Source organism: Microchirus variegatus (assembly GCF_963457635.1).
Source record: "Microchirus variegatus genome assembly, chromosome: 7".
NCBI classification, from domain to species: domain Eukaryota; kingdom Metazoa; phylum Chordata; class Actinopteri; order Pleuronectiformes; family Soleidae; genus Microchirus; species Microchirus variegatus.
The window spans coordinates 13,126,527-13,143,581 of record NC_139808.1 but is presented as its reverse complement, the minus strand read 5'-3'; the positions used below and the strand labels follow the sequence as shown (position 1 = coordinate 13,143,581).

The following is a 17,055-nucleotide window of genomic DNA, read 5'->3' as shown; positions in this document are numbered from 1 at the left end:
CTTCAATCCAGCAATCTGAATGCTAGTGTTGTATATTTTTCCATTTAATTTTGCAGCAGCACCTGTCTGAGGATGTTGCATATAAACCTATTTTGATCAAATACCTTAGATTTTAAATGAGATTTTTGCCCCATATCTGTAAGAAAATGAGGCTCAGTAATGATAAGCACGTGAGAAAATGTGTTGTCCATACATTTTGTGTGATGGGAATAGTTTTTCATATTTCTCACCTGCTTTCCTTCCCTCTTAATTCCCTGCCCTCTCCATCCTTCAGAGGCTCCTCTGTGGCCAAAGGAGGTGCTGGAGCCAGTGGTCCTGACTGAGGGCTCCCCCCTAGTTCTACCCTGCAACCCCCCACCTGGTCTTCCTCCTCCGCTCACCTTCTGGATGAACAGTGGTGAGCACTAATTACAATTGTGCAAATGTTTACAGACACGCACGCACACACAGAGTGTATGCATCCTTCCTAATACAGTTTGTTTGTCTGCATGTGTCCTGCAGTTGAGTTGAGAGAACTCAGCCTTCACTGATTTGATTATTTACACATGTGATGTTATATATATACATATATATTATATGATGTTATATATTATATCACTATATTATAGCGACAGACAGGTTACACCCTGGACAGATCACCATCACACTCACACCTATGATCAATCTAGAATCTAGTCCGATTTGCCTAATCCCCATATTGCATGTTTTTGGACTGTGAGAGTATTCTCTTTTATTAAAACTGATTCATATAAGCAATATGGTCCATCCCCTGAGGTAAACTTCCCCCACTCTGTGAACAGACTCCATGATGTGCACACAGTCTCACACTAATGTATTGTGGTAGATGTGAGAGCATATCATGCCAACACACTCATTGGTCCTGAGGCATTTTCTTGACAACCATGTGGCTCCTGTCAGTCTTTGCAGTTATAGAGTGTGGCTGATGATGATGCTGATGACGATGATGTGTCTGGGTGTACGGTATATGTGGGTGTTAATGTGTGTCTACAGTGACTGTAGGATGACACAGCAGCAGAATTACTAGAGCAGAGCAGAATAGCAGAGTATGGAAAATACTCTATGGAGCTTTGGTGGTATTAAAGGGACCATTTCATTTTTTTATGCTTTACAAATAAAGAAGGATGTGATATAGACTGTGTGTTATTCACAATGTCGAGGAAGAATAATACACTACCCATAGTTTTTGGAAGTATTAGCAACATCATTGGTTGTTACTTACCAGCCAGTTGTGATGCATCAATATTATGATTAAATGTGGGTTTCATTGACTTTCTTTCTTCCCTCCTTCCATTTCTATCCGTCCTTGTCTTTTCTTTTCTGGCGACGTCCAGCTATGACCCCGATACCACAGGATAAGAGAGTCTCCATGGGTTTGAACGGAGACCTGTACTTCTCCAATGTCATTGGCCAAGACGCTCACACAGACTACAGCTGCAATGCTCGCTTCCCCTTCACGCACACCATCCAGCAGAAGAACCCATTCACGCTCAAAGTTCAGAACAGTAAGTAGACAAGTTGCACATTTGTGCACACATACAGCTGCAGACTTCATACTGACTACTGCAATTGTTACTATTTAAGCCACTACAAAGCTGTGTGTAAACTATGGTCCAGTTCCCTGCTCATGTCTGCTGTATGTGTTTTGATAACACACCAATCAGACTTGCATGTGCAACATATCGCCATCTAGAGGTAGTGACATGACATGAGAAACATCAGGTGTGAAATATTTCCTCTGGTTGCTCGAGACTAGAGGTTCTTTTGACCTCCAGCCATGTACCCCTACTCCTGCACACTTGACAAAAATTGTGTCTGTCTGTACTTATATGCCAGTTTCAAAATCAGGCTGTTTACAGGCTGATACCTCTGATGGGTTTGGGAATCACTGCTCTAGACAAATGAAGACATGAAATGTTGAATTATCTCCATGTAATGCAAAATCTGTTACCAACCATCACGTCCTCTTGTATTTGTTTTTTTGTGGACTGATAGTCAACTGTGTGTGCCTGTTTTTTTTTGTTTTGTTTTTGCAGCGGAACCATATAATGATACATCTTACAATGCTACTGACCCCTATGGTGGTGAGTCACTTACTGTCAGGACCGATCCACTTCCTGCTCACCTGCTCAATCATATCCTACAGTAACTGCAACTACTAACCTGCTGGCCTCAGTGGAACTCGAGTTGGCCACTGACTTGATCTAACCTCCTACCTGCTTTCTGCAGCCGTCGCATTTCCAGTCCACCGGAGCTAGAAATAGCACGCTATACTTTGAGTTGATAAATCTCACCTCCTCTTGTTGACCCTCTTGTCAAAGCTTTGCTGCAAAACACCATTATGTAGTTGTGTGTTGTGGAACTGTGAGCGTTGACTGTGCCTTTTCTGTCATTTTCTCAAGACTGTAACTTTAGCTATGCATCAAATTACTTAAAAGTCAAGGAAGAGAATGCCTTTCTCTGAAAGTACAACCTTTAGCTGGATGCTTTGTTTAATTTCCCTACGGTTTGTCTGGTACTTGTGAACTCCTAAATATGATGTGGGAACAGCCGTGTACAGAAAATCCTAAAGTCTGAACTGTCTGGAAAACTAGTTAATAAGTTATGAATGTTATAGGTAACTGTTCAAATGTGCTCATGTCATGCAAACACTATTTGAACGCAGCATATTTACTTACATGACCCAGTGGTTCCAGCTGTACTCAAATGCAACAAACTGACACTGTCTAAACAGAGAATGAGAGAGAGAGAGAGAAAGTGTGAGTTTATTTTCTATTCAAAACATCATTACTCTTCTATTTATATAGATAATTGCGTTCTGCGTTAATACATTTGTTTCGTTGCATCTTGTAAGGCTCAATTGAATAATTGCATATTGGACATTTAACTCACAACATCTGAATTACATTGTGTGCCTGTTTATACTGTAGATGTGTTTTAAATTAAAGCTTTTGCTTTCTCTGATCCTAATATACGCTCACATCAAACCAGTCTGTACTCTGGTCTCTCAGTGTTCAATAACCACACCTAATGAATAATGATATTGTACTTGACAAACAAATTAGCCCGCAATGCAAGTGTATTGCAAGTTGATGAAATTAGGTCTATATTGATTATGACGTGCAGCTATTGAGCATGTCCATAGCTGCAGGGATTTGATCAGCTGAACTGGCAGCATATGTGGTAGTGGGTGAGGTGATATGTCCCTTGGGGAGAATATATATGCTGTGTGACAGTGCCAGGCTTGTAGGTTTGAAGCCCAGGAGGAAAAAAAGCGATACCAATGAGGCTGCAGCACTGAGAGGAATTAGGTCACATGATGAATATTCAGTCTGGATTCCTGCTGTGGTCATTAATAGTCATATATGTATGGAAATAAGGTTTCCCTACGCCTTGCTCTGCGCTCATGCGCAATTCAATGCAAGTGTGGGCGATTAATGAGGGCAGCTGTCGAAGTGTTCACACCACCACTCAAACGCACATGGCCACATGCTTGCTACTTTCTTCGCAATATCTTCTGAACATACCTGTCTTTTATGATGGGATGGGCTCTCCTGATTCATCAGCACGCACTTTGGTATTTTGTCCTGACTGTCTGTATTTCCTCTTTTCATGTTTCTTCTCCTTCCAGTGTAGCGTCTGATAACAGATCTACTCACCCACTCACTCGTGTCTGTGTGTCAGTGGAGAAGCTGATCACTAACAGATGCTTTAATCCCACACAGGCTTCATCTGCATCATAAAAGAGGCTAATGCTAATTCAATCCCTCTCCCTTCCCAGCAGGCAGTAGCTTCCCCAAACTGGATTTGGTGTCCATGAACAGCACATGTGTTATGATTGGAGCAGCCTGGAATTGTGCTTGTCCAGAACCCTAAGCAGTGATCAAAGATCTAGAGGAATGAGGCTGTATAATATAGGAGCATTTTAATTGGTTCACTCTGTGGTGTGTTCGCAAATAATTACTAATTCCGAATTATCATTGACAATGCTGCATAACATTTCCTGTCACATGGGATAAAACTAAGCCCAAGGATAATGTCAACCCACATTCCTCTCATATTTTTACAACTGAAGCACAAATCGAAACTCTCGCTGTATAAACCAGTGTTCGTGTGCCACATTTATTGCATCTTGGATGATATTTTTTAGGTTTCTTTTGGTTATAAAAATGTACTCACCAAAATGACTGGGGGAGACACCGAATCTGTCTTAAAGACACCGAATGGTAGAATCAACAGAAGCAGTCACACAATTATTAAACATAGACTTAATATAAAGGGATAAACAAATTAGAAGATTTTTTTTTATAAATCTTCATATTAATGACCAGCAGTACTTAAGCGATGATGGCTTAAGAGTGAGTCAACTAGGGTTTAGGGTTCGATTAGGGTTCGATTCCTGCACCCGCTTGTCTACGTGCCAATGTGTTGTCAAGTTTAAAAGCCATTTGTGTGTGTGCAGCTCATACAATCACTTTAACAAAAAAAAAAAACTGACCTGTCCCCTGCTTTGTGATCTTCGTTCACCCTTATTATAAAACCCTGCGTCATCCTAAAACATCTACTCATGGCAACCCAGTATATGTTGCAACTGAGTCTACGTGCATCAGTGCCATGACCCAAACTCTACTTGAATTAGACTTCAGTCTTAATAGCAGTCTTCGCCTTCCCCGTTCCTTGATCCCATAAAGTGAGATCAATGACCATGATGTTGTTTCTGTGTGTCTTAATGACTTCCTGTGAGACGTTAACCCTGTTTACAGGACAGGACAGAGAGATCCAAAGCCTGGAGGAGATGGAACACAGCCGCAAGGAAATGATGAGAATAATATTGTTAGATGTGTATCAGTGTCAACAAACTAGATGTCAAGCTCCTTGAAGGAAATTGTAGAGATCTTGGATTAGATTCTGAATGTTTTTGTTTGTTTGTTTGTTTTTTTTAAACTTCTCCTCTTTTCTCGTCATAAGGCCGTAAAGTAGTGGAGACTACACCCACCTTCCTCACCCCGTCAGGCACCGAGAGCTCCAAGATGGTGCTGCGAGATGAGCAGCTACTGCTGGAGTGTATCGCTGCTGGACTGTAAGCTCTCAGAAACACACACACACACACACACACACAAACTGCAAAAATAATAAAGCAAGATTCTGAAATCACTCACTAAAATTTAGTAGGATACTGAGAGTGAAAGACCAAAATAATAATGTCATTCATTAAAAAAAATCTGGATTTGTGTTACTCCTCCTCTACAGACCAACGCCCACCATCAAGTGGTTTAAGAAAGGCGGGGACCTGCCAGGACACAAAGTGAAGTTTGATAAGTTTAACAAGACCTTGAAGATTGTCAGTGTGTCAGAGGAGGATGCTGGCGCGTATGTGTGCATGGCTAACAATCGTTTAGGCAGCATACGCCACACCATCTATGTCGAAGTGAAAGGTGAGGAGGTCGTTATTTTGTGTTATCATGCCTCCACTCGGGTGAGTGTGGCTGCAGGAATTTCAATTTCAGCGCGTCTGTTTGTTTGTGTAAATGGTTATGGTCTGCTTTTCTCCTCTTGATGAGCACTCTGAGCACATTACACAGCACTTACTATTCACACAGATTCACAAAGCCAAACTGTTTTAAACCTGTAAAAGTGGAAAAAAAACTAAATCTTGAGAGGACCATTTCAAATTTGGCACAAAATATGCTCTTGGACTCAAGTGACTGTTACGATTAAACGAAATTTTAGGCCAAACTTCACAGTGGCCTCACAAAAGCTATACTTGGCCTCGCACAATAAATTATTGGGAAAGCGAAAAAAAAAGTGTACGATGTTTAAGTTATTCTGTATTAGCTACTCTGCTGTATTATATGAACTGGTGTGTCAGTATCTTGTACCAACTGTACTTCTTTTTTTTCCTCAGCGGCTCCTTACTGGCTAGACAAACCTTCAGACCTGGTGCTTTCCCCGGATGAGAATGGGCGGCTGGTGTGTCGCGCCAATGGGAACCCTAAACCTACCATTCAGTGGCTGATCAATGGACAGCCTATAGAAAGTAGGTGTAGTTTAGAGAGGGGGGGGGGGATTTCAAGTTGTATCAGCTTCACATCAATAATCCAGATATTTTGGCTTTATTTTTGGTACTGGTGCTGCCAAGTCATCCATTTTATATTTTATGTCCTCTTATTTTACAAAATAACTGGCAATACAGCATAGCTTCTGTGTAGAAAACCCATTTTGAACGTATTACCCCATATCAATATTTGTATCTTTCAATAGATAACTGTTGTTAATATTATCTTTTATCCAGTGTCCTAAAGCATAGTCACATTAACAATGACCTTTTCTTCTCCTCTATTCTCCTTCCTCCTTTCCTGATGCCAGCCTTTCCCCCCAACCCAAGCACACAGGTGTTAGGTGACACCATCATCTTCCGCTCAGTGCAGATGGGAAGCAGTGCTGTTTATCAGTGCAATGCATCCAACCAGCACGGTTACCTGTTGGCCAATGCCTTTGTCAGTGTTCTAGGTGAGACTGATTTCAAAAGTGGTGATCCTCTGTCCACCTTAGTTTGGCTCTTCGCTAAGTCCTAAAACATACCTGTGGGGATTATAGTTAACATCTTTAAGAAATAATGAAAAAGTTGGTAGGTAACCTACATTCTCTCTCCTGTAGACATGCGTCCGAGGATGCTGGGCCCCAAAAACCAGTTGATTAAAGTTGTTGAAAACAATCGCACCTTCCTGGATTGTCCGTTCTTTGGTTCCCCTCATCCTGAGCTTCGTTGGTGAGCACCGATTGCTTTTTTATTTAAATATATTGTTTTTAGGTATCATACTTCCAGGTTAAGTCAAGTTTGTGTTTTCATATTCTCTTCCCATTTGCAGGTTTAAGAATGGACAGGGCAGTGGGCTGGATGGTGGTCAGTACCGTCTTTACATCAACGGCACACTGGAGATCAAAAAAGCACGAACAGAAGACGAGGGCACCTACACCTGTGTGGCCAGCAGCATCCTGGGCACAGCTGAGAACCAGGTTCGCCTGCAGGTCAAAGGTCAGACATCATGTCACTGCTGCACTCTCTCACAAAATTGGAATCACATGCAGAAATCACAAAATACTAAAAAATTGCTACTACTTCTGCTTGTGTGAGTTAATATATGATTTGCATGTGTGTGTTTGACTCAGAGCCGACACGTATCATCCGAGCCCCTGAACACGAGTCGGTCACCAGGGGCTCCGCGGTTAGTTTCAGCTGTAAAGTGAAGTCTGACCCCAGCCTGCCTGTCACTGTGACCTGGACCAAGGATGACAAGTTTCTCTATTTTGGATGGAGGTAATGGCAATTAAAGATGACCTCAATTCATATGAATGAACTCTTATAGATCTGTCAGGTCAAAGCAACTCAAACATGTCAAGTTCCACTCATCTGCACAAATAAATTAAATCATTCTGCTTTCATTTGAAACATGCAGTTATTTTTCCTCTCATCTTTACACAATGTTGTTCTACAATATGTACAGTAACATTTAATCATTGTGTGTGTGTCTCCCAGGCTGAAGAAGGACGATGACTCGCTGACCATCAACAATGTGAATGAGGGCGATGAGGGAACATACACCTGCACTGTTAAATCTGAGATAGACCAGGACTCTGCCTCTGCCCGCCTCACTGTGTTAGGTACACACACATTCAGAACAATGCTAGGAGAAACCTTGTGCTTCTGTTGAAAAATCAACACTGTGGAATATCAGCCTATTACAGTAAAAGCATTCAACCTCTACGTAAGACAGAAATAATGCAGAGTTAAATTAAAATGTATTTTCAGTTGTAAAATATTGGGAAATGCATAGTTATTCTAGGATTGTATAGTCTTACAAATGTTTTTATCCTTATCTTAATGTTACCAAATAATTTGCATAGACATATACACTCATGAAAATAGCACAATTTCACAACATATTTGAATGTAATGTGTAGAGGAGCAGCAAGAGTAAACATATTCAATTTCTTCTTTTTCAAATACTACAGTTTTAATCAAAAATCTTTGATGTTAGTGCTTTATGTAGTCTCTTATTCACGCTGTAGTGCCTCTCAGCTCTGCACCTTCAAATGGAAATTGTGCATGCTTCTTTGTTGATGCAAATTACTACTCACTGATGTAGATTAGCTTCAACTTCTGTAGAATTGTTGCTTGAGTGATTGTGTCAAGTGAAGCTGGATTAATATAAAAATAACATAAATATTTGTGCTAGATAACATGTTAACAGTTGTGCTCCTTTAATACTGACTGGTTGGTAGACTAACCCGCTATCTCTAACATTTATACCCACTTCCTGGTCCTTGATCCTGTCTCACAGAGGAAGCCTCCTTCAACCCCTCAATCTATAGTGCCTTGCCTGCAGGTAACACACAGCTCAGGTGGAAATTTCCTTTGTCTTCTCTTTCCCTCCTTTTGTTTTTTTTCTTATACTATCTCTTCCTTTTTGTAGTGTCTTTTTACCTTTGCCTTTGTCTGAACTCTCTGTTTCTGTGTTGTTATAATGATATTTCATGTTTTTCTTATGGTCTTATTATACTTGTTTATCTTTTATGCACCACAATCCATCCTCAAATCAATGTCAGAGAATGTTTCTTGTTTGTTAATGATGTCACCAGTGTTTTATCTCACTTAATTTCTGATGTACAAGTACACATTCCTGAAGTATTCCCAGTGAACTTGGGGGAAAGTTTCAGATCTGGAGACTCGGCTACATTGTACAAAATGTTTTAACTGTTTTAACTAAAGACTGAATGACCGATCACTGAAATAAATTACGTTATGCAGCATAAGTGGTGTTTTGTAGTATGCAGCATGTGTGTGTATACTCGTATATTTGCAGTGTGTGTTGTCGACTCATTTCCTGTTTCTTTGCAGACCGACCAGACCCTCCCATGGATCTGGATCTGTCAGACCCAGCAGCCCGCAGCATTCGCCTCACCTGGATCCCTGGAAATGAACACAGGAGCCCCATCAGCGGTCAGTGTACACACTCACACACACTGTCATTTTATTATCGCTCTCCTGGACATTTAATTGCAATAGTTGTCTTGTATTATCTTTACCATTATTACCACTGTTACCACTGATGTTTATAATCTACCTCTACCAGTAACAGAGGACACTTTCTAAGATTCACTCACTTTCACTCTTCTGTCACTGCTAGCAGGCAGCAGCAGCCAATACTCGCCACCACATATATGGTGGCTCCACTAGATCTATACATTAAATAAATATAGCCTGTACAATGCTTATAAAATTACCACAATATGGCATTTGAACAAATTCAAGAGGAGACCAGAGAATGAAATGACATGCCACAAAAAACATGAAGCCCCAGCTGAGAGTGTGATCTAGAAGAGACCCAGAGATCTGAGACAACCTTCTGAACTAAATCAAAAACCTTTTAGCCCCAAGCTACAGGTGTTGTAACAATAAATATTCCTATGTGTGTGCCTCTGCAGAGTTCTTGGTCCAGTTTGAAGAGAACCGCTGGGAGCCAGGCAGGTGGCAAAACCTGTCCACTTACCCTGGGGACCTCAACTCTGTCATCCTGCAACTCGCCCCCTTCGTCAACTACCAATTCAGGGTCATAGCAATTAACTCAGTGGGGCAGAGTAAGCCCAGCAACTCCTCGCCCAGATACAAGACCAGCGGAGCTGGTGAGAAACTCTTTGTGTTCATATTTGTATAAAAACAGAGAATTAAGCTGATGTTTGAACTACGTGAACTTTATCTTTTTTCAAACAAGCCCCGGACGCCATTCCCAGAGGTCTCCGAGGATGGGGTTCCGAAAATGACAACATGGAGATCACATGGGAGGTAAATCATAGAAGTGGCAGCTCATACATTAGCTGAAAATGATGATGATAGAATCAGTATTTCCTTCTCAGTCAGTGTTGGCTCACTGACAGTCCTCAGTAAGGATGTGTTGTTCTCTAGCCTCTGCTAGATCTGGAGAGAAATGGTCCAAACCTGCACTATAATGTGTGGTGGAGGCGGAAAGATACAGGGGAGGAGTGGAGCAATGTGACCACGGAGGGCACCAAACATGTTGTCCCCAACACAGAAACCTATGTGCCTTATGAAATCAAAATCCAGGCCGGAAATGATTTTGGAAAAGGACCGGAGTCTAATGTGGTCAATGGATACTCTGGAGAGGACAGTAAGTAGAAAAATGCTTGACATTTTACAGAGGCAGAATGAAGACATAAACAAAAATCAGAAAAACTATAGCATGCCAGTTGGACTTTGTTTCTTAGAACAAACACTTCCTGACTTGTCTGCTCCTTTTGTTGTGTTAAGAGCCCACCGACGCTCCCAAAGATCTGCGGGTGTCAAAAGTCAACAGCACGGAAGTTAACGTCCACTGGAAATCTGTGGACCCTAGCTCTGTCCTGGGAGAGTTCAAAGAGTACAGAGTGAGAATGACTTTTACCGTGATACATTCTCCTGTTCCTCCTGATGTTTTTAATCCCATTAAACGCTTCCTCTTCTCCTTTGTCCTCCCAGTTGTATTACTGGCGTCAGTCCAGTCTAGCCCAGGGTCTGTCGGTCAAGATGGAGAACAAGACCAAAGGCTTCTACAGCACCATGCCCGAGCCGTCTGCCACCCTCACTGACCTGGTGCCCTACTCTAAATACAAGATGGTCATGGTTGCAGCCAACAATCGCTTTGAGGGTCCACCCAGCAACCTAGTGGAATTCACCACCAAGGAGGGAGGTGAGGACTCCAGCTGCTTCATCCAGAAGAAGACACTGATACTGTTTATTTTATGTAGTTTCAAAGCCAGACAGCATGCTCATTTATTAGGCTCCCCATTAGCTGTGACCTAAAGCACTGACACACAGACATCATCACACATTATGCAGGTTTCAAGAGGGATATTTGGAATTTGGAATTTAGTTCTGTGATGTTCTTCCTGTTCCCATCATTGTGTTTAGTTCCTGATGCTCCAAGGTTCTTCAGTATCAAACGGCGAAGTTTTGACACACTCTATCTGGAATGGGACAAACCTTTGGAGCCCAACGGCATTCTGATTGGATACCAGCTCAAGTATCAGACAGGTGAGCTGCTCTGGTTTGTCAAGAACGAAATTAATAATTAATATTCAGACATTAGTTTTTTTTTTGTTTTTTTTTATATCATAGGATGTTAGGGGGGTTCCTAAATGAAGAAATACCATGATAATTCCCTATATACAACAGTCTAGGAAATCATTCATTCATTCAAAAAATACAGTATGTGTTTAAATAGAGTATGTGTCTATGATGCAGCATGGAAAGTAAAAAGTAAGAAATCTAAACTACTTGCTTTGTATGTATGTGTGTGTGTGTGTGTAGTCAATGATTCCAGGGTGGTTCAATCACACCTGCAGACCTTTTTTCCAAACGTGACACACTTCACCTTGCGCATGCCGGACCGATCTGTCCACTACAAGTTCTTCCTGTCAGCACTGACGCAGGTGGGAACCGGCGAGGTCTTTGCTGGGGAGTCTCCACACTTTGCGAATGAGGGTGAGTGTTTGATCATTTGGTACCAGAAAAAGTGTCACACATTACACATCAATCAACATAATGTCTCATAAATTGTTATAAGTAATATTATTATTAGCCATGGACCTACATGAGAATTAATTTGGTTTTATAAAATCAGAAGAACCTCTGTATGTGCGCGTGTAGACATAGGTCTTTTTGCTGCCATGTTAGATGGAGAAAGCTGGATAACTTGTCTCACACACACACTGATCAGGATCAGTCAGTGACTACTGTCCCATGTAATCCTCTTCATGCCATAGTTACAGCAATAAGCTACAAGTTTGTTTTCAAGAATTAAAACTGGCCTCGCAAGTTGAAAGGGTCAGAATCTACCTGCTCTTAACGTAATGTTTTATCTCTTCAGGTTTTTAGATTATCGACCAATGAGGTTTTGCCTTGCATCATATCTGGCACACATTTTGTTGTGGTTCTCACAACACTGAAAAATAAATGTTGTGGCTAATTTAATTTCAGAGTCATTCAATGTTTAGATATCATTAAAGGTAAGAGAGAGAGTGTGTGTTCCTGCCAATCTTGTTGTCCCTCTCTGTCTCTCTGACACCTCTCCCTTCTCTCATGTCTCTCTTGTTCTTTTTGTTGGCAGAAAACTTTACTGACACTACAGGTCTAGGTAATGGGAAATGAGAAGCACAGTTTGTCTGCCTGTTGCCCCCCACCCCACCCCCCACCCTAATCTTCTGTCCATCTATCTGTCCATCTAAACACTTGGCAGCAGTGCAGTCCATGTTCAGTTCCTCTCCTGCTGTCCAGTAAAGTGTAGCTCTACCACCCCCTGCAGCTCACACTGGCAGACTGCTGAGAAGCTGCTACATTTTGGCTTCAACCCCTGTAATGAAGCATGTGGTTAGGAAATAGAATCAGTGATATGGAGAGTCAAGTCAGGACACCGGAGACAGGAAAATCTTTAGATGGATTTGTTGTCAAATTAAATGCAGATACATCAATGCACAGGTGAAATTGATCCTCTATTAATTCAAGTTTGGTTCAGAATAACAGGAATAAAACATCAAGGTTACTGTATAGCACTTTGTAATATCTAATTATAGTTAACTTATCTCAACAGTTAGATGAGCAACTTAACAGACAACAACAGGAAAAGCATACAACATGCTATAACCACTAAACAATTACTGCTTAAATTTCTACAAAAAAGGCAAACCAACATAAACAACTAATAAAGGTAGACCACACCAACAGTAACTTCATATTTCATAAAGTAGTTCTTTAACATAAAAAGACGAATCAATAAACTGGCTGAACTTAACTGTTAAACTGTTTCTTAGTGATAGTGAAAGCTGCCTTAGCTTCCTGCAGGGGGCATGGCCTTGTTGCACTGGGCACTGTCCATTGTATGCAACCTTTTTTACAACAGCCATGTGGTTTTAATGTTTCAATCACAGTGGCTCTCATTTATCAAACAGGCTGTCCTGCCTAGAGCTATGGTACTGAGAAGCCCATTTAGATGTTGTGTATTCCAAGACTAAGTTAAGTCTTCATCAGTTTTTCGGTAAACAAGCAATATTTAATGGAACAATAATCTTTTATACTCTAATAAATACAACAATATACCCACTACCTATTTGTTGAGTGGTTAATTGAAGATGTATTTGCGCTCAGAGGTGTAATAACATGTTTGCAAATCAGAGAAATCAGTATAAGACAACTAATAATACATCATTTACATAATAATAGTGTAGAGGAGCACACGTCAATATTCTTTAAGGGGGCCCAGAATTCCTAGCAACTGCCCTGAGTATGATAATGTATGATAGGTACTTATAGTTGCCAAGAGATAATAAGGGGCCTGCTCATGAGCAGCTTTAAATAAATGTATTTTGAATTGTAATCTCAATATTACATCGAGCATATGTCATTCACTCTCAGTATTTGTGCAGTATGCAAAATCCAGTGCTACTGATGATTCAGCCCCCACAAATCCAAGTAAGAGGACCTTTGTCCAAGCATTTCTTGTAAAAGGTTTGTTTACATCAGCAATGTTTTATTAAGTGTTATGTTAATTGAAACATGGAGGATCAATCACTTATTTTGTGATTTGTTAGTGTTTTGTTTATCTAGATTAGTTTAAAATCATTGTTATAATAATAATAATCATCATAATATACTGAATGTATGATATCCATATATTTACAACTGTAAACTACCTCAAATGCTTATATTTATTTTAATGATGATGCAATTTAGAAAAGGCTCTAACAGAGAACACTGACAGAGTTTTTGCTCCTGGCCTGAACTGCTGTCTACAGTCGCACATTGTTTTTCTTTCTTTTCTAATCTGCTTCCCTTCATCTCTATACCTTTCCTCATTGTGTAAACCTACTGTTTGTCTGTCAATGTGAACTGTCAGGGATTGAACGTGCCCACTCACCACTGGCTTTAAATGTCCCGATTCCCATTTTTGTTGAAGGGAATACACATCGATCAGGACCATTGAATAATTTGTGTTTCGCTCTCCGAAGCATACGATTATATACAGTAACGCATCAGTTGCAGCATGTGCCAAATGTTCTTCATAGTTACACATACACCCTGAAGAACTCGCATAAGCCCTTTACTCTCGTATCGACCTGAGCCAGTCCCTGATGGTGCACTTTTACATTTCAGCATCACTGCCTCTTCTTGTCTGCTATGAGACACAAGTTAGTCTTGTGTTGCAGCTTAGATTTTCAGCCTGATGCTGGTGGGTTAGCTGGTGTGGGAGTGAGTGTATGATGAGACAAGGTGCATGTCCTTGCATTGGAATGTCAAGAATTGAGAAACATTCTTAGAATGACCGTGGAGAAAAAATCAGCACATGGCTTGCCTGCTCTCATACTTGCTTTTTCGATGCTCATGTCACTGCCATTTTTATCCAATGCTTGTGCACTGAGTCAGTACACACTGGGATTTGCAGGTAAGGTGGCTTGAACGTTTTGGCTCATCTGGCCTGCGACACTGCAGCTATAATGGCTCCTTACATTCTGATGTTTCCTTCATCCTGTCCTTCTTTTATTTCCCCCCCTCACATGATGGTTTGAAGGCATGCTTGGCATACAGCCTGGAGATACAAGCATGTTGTATGAGGGAGATGTTTGGGTGTGGGGCATTTGAACTGAGACACTTCATGGGCTGGGGATGATCTCAACTTCAAGGTACAGTATGAGGTGAGAGTGGAAATAAGAGGAAAATGATTTGCTTTTCTGAGGAAGGCTATGGTGTCTGCAAAACAAGAGAGAAAAACAAATATCTCTCTTTGATTCACTGTAATGGCAGATAAAATAGAATGAACATGATAACCCATATTGTATTTTTTGTGTAAAAGGGGTTCTATCAATATAAAGTCCTAAAACTTAGGACCTTGAACTCAATAGATAGATTGGCACTAAAGGGACACTCCAACAAGTTTGGAGTGACACAGGAGTTGTTATTCTTCCATATTGCACCACCATATTTGAAGAGTTGCCCAGAATAGACAAAAAAAATGGCTGCAATATGCAACTAGATATCCATCTAGATGCCATTAAATCCTGCACACTGGTCCTTTAATTCCACTGAGGTACCATCCGATGAGGTAACATCATACTTTACAAAGTATTGAGTCTCTCGTCTGTGGATTGTTAGTGGCCTTACTGTCTCCAAGTGAGTTTTTAATTTTCATGATTCCTCTGCAAAGAAACATGGTGGCAGATATGCAATATCAGCATTTGTCCTCTTGGTGGCAGTAGCATCTAAGTGTATGCAGCACATGGACGACACTGGATGAACATTGTGATCATTTGTCTGACTGATGCTGACTCAAGTCAAGTGTGTAATGTGCTGCTTGTAGGGAACTCCCTGTGTGTTTTACCTTTAGGGCTTCACTGACTTTCTCCTCTTTGTGTGTGTGTGTGTGTCTGTGTGAGATAGAGAGAGGATTCTGTTGATTTGTCTAACCCTCTGCTCTCTCCGCACGCCTCCTCCCTTGTAGTCGAGCTTACCGACGCCTCTGTGGCCTCACCTTTCACTCCTACTCCTACTCCCTCTTGCTTCTCTTCCTCCTACAACCATCACACCTACAACTATTAGCACCTCGACTACTACCACTCCTACTACTACAGCCTCTACTACTACTTCTACTACTACTACTACTCCTGATCCTACTACACCTTCTACTACTACACCTTCTACTACCACTACCACCACTCCAACTGAGGCGACAACGACCAGCACACCTTCTGTGCATACAGATCAGAATGGGATGGGTACATGTTACTGCCCCATTGTGTTTTTTTTACACTCTTTTTAGTGTTTTATGTTGCCATAATTGTCCATTTAAGTCATGGGACATCAAAAGATAATTGACTTCTCCCACCTGACGAAACAGGAAACCACATTAGGGCTGCATTCCGATAAGCTGTGCTGTACCTACTGTACAAAAAGTGGGGAATTACTTCAGAATATTGGGATGTAGCCAGCAACTGTCCTCCTGGTCAGGAAATGAGAATCCAGACTTCTTTTTTCATGAAAGGAACATTGATAATTGTTACACGCAACCTCTCGTGTTTGTAGTGATAAGAGCATTGGCACTGGTTCACCATTTTATATTGGTTTCTTGGTTCACTCTAAACCAAAATTTTCTATACGAGAATTCCCTGTCTATGTTCAACACATTCATATTTACTTGTTTTTGGTTTTGAGTGGACCAGGGTCAGCATCAATCCTTATCAAACTAAACTAGTGGTAGCACCATAGATGGCTCTAAATGAAGCCCTGTTTGTGGCTGTTGTAACTGTGGCCTCTTTGCTCCTTGCCTCTGACCTTTAATCCTTTACCCCTGACCCTCCCTTTTGTGTAGCGGTCCCTAGGCAGGAGATCTGGAATCTAACGGTGGAGCCTAACAGTAACTACGCTAACGTCAGCTGGAAACACAACTTCCCTGCCGGCAGCAGCGAGTTTGTGCTAGAGTTCACACTGGACAGTAAGAAACCAGACCAAGCCCTTGATGCTGTCAAATCCAAAATCTCTATCTGACCTTAGTCATTAGTGAGAAAAGAACAAAAAAAAACAGATTAGTTAATGGTTGGAGTATAAGGAGTAGGAGCAGGCATAATGTCAAACTTTAAATTAACTTTGATGTGAAATAACTTCTATTTTAAAGTTGCACACATCAATATTTTATATCAGTAGCGAGTCAAGAGACAAAAATCACCTGCCTTGTAGGTCCCATCTCCAACAGAAGAGCAAAGAAAGAAACAAATATGGACGTCTAGATTGCAATGACTCTTCAACAGCAGGTCTGTAAGGTTAAATTGTGCTGTTTATTTTAACCTTCTGGAGAACTCCTTAAAAAACAAAACGACAAAGTAAACGAATAACATGATAGTTTGAGGAAAAAGCAAGCCTCGAGAGGAATGAAGACAACATGAAAGAAAAGGGAAGAAGAGTATATTAGATATAAATATAAATAAATAAAAGAGCTG

At 41.0% G+C, this 17,055-nt stretch overlaps 1 protein-coding gene across 1 annotated transcript in view; it reads left to right on the top strand.

Moving 5' to 3' along the window:
• Positions 1–17,055, top strand: part of nfasca (neurofascin homolog (chicken) a) — an 89,831-nt gene that overhangs the window by 59,946 nt on the left and 12,830 nt on the right. Inside the window, 24 exon segments of the mRNA XM_083892802.1 lie at positions 275–397; positions 1,353–1,523; positions 2,055–2,102; positions 4,987–5,098; positions 5,269–5,453; positions 5,924–6,055; positions 6,385–6,528; positions 6,676–6,787; positions 6,888–7,054; positions 7,189–7,336; positions 7,556–7,680; positions 8,361–8,405; positions 8,918–9,019; positions 9,505–9,702; positions 9,792–9,862; positions 9,983–10,205; positions 10,346–10,461; positions 10,553–10,763; positions 10,985–11,107; positions 11,384–11,557; positions 12,183–12,209; positions 15,564–15,613; positions 15,615–15,837; positions 16,431–16,553. Coding sequence (XP_083748928.1) covers positions 275–397; positions 1,353–1,523; positions 2,055–2,102; positions 4,987–5,098; positions 5,269–5,453; positions 5,924–6,055; positions 6,385–6,528; positions 6,676–6,787; positions 6,888–7,054; positions 7,189–7,336; positions 7,556–7,680; positions 8,361–8,405; positions 8,918–9,019; positions 9,505–9,702; positions 9,792–9,862; positions 9,983–10,205; positions 10,346–10,461; positions 10,553–10,763; positions 10,985–11,107; positions 11,384–11,557; positions 12,183–12,209; positions 15,564–15,613; positions 15,615–15,837; positions 16,431–16,553 — 3,153 coding nt within the window.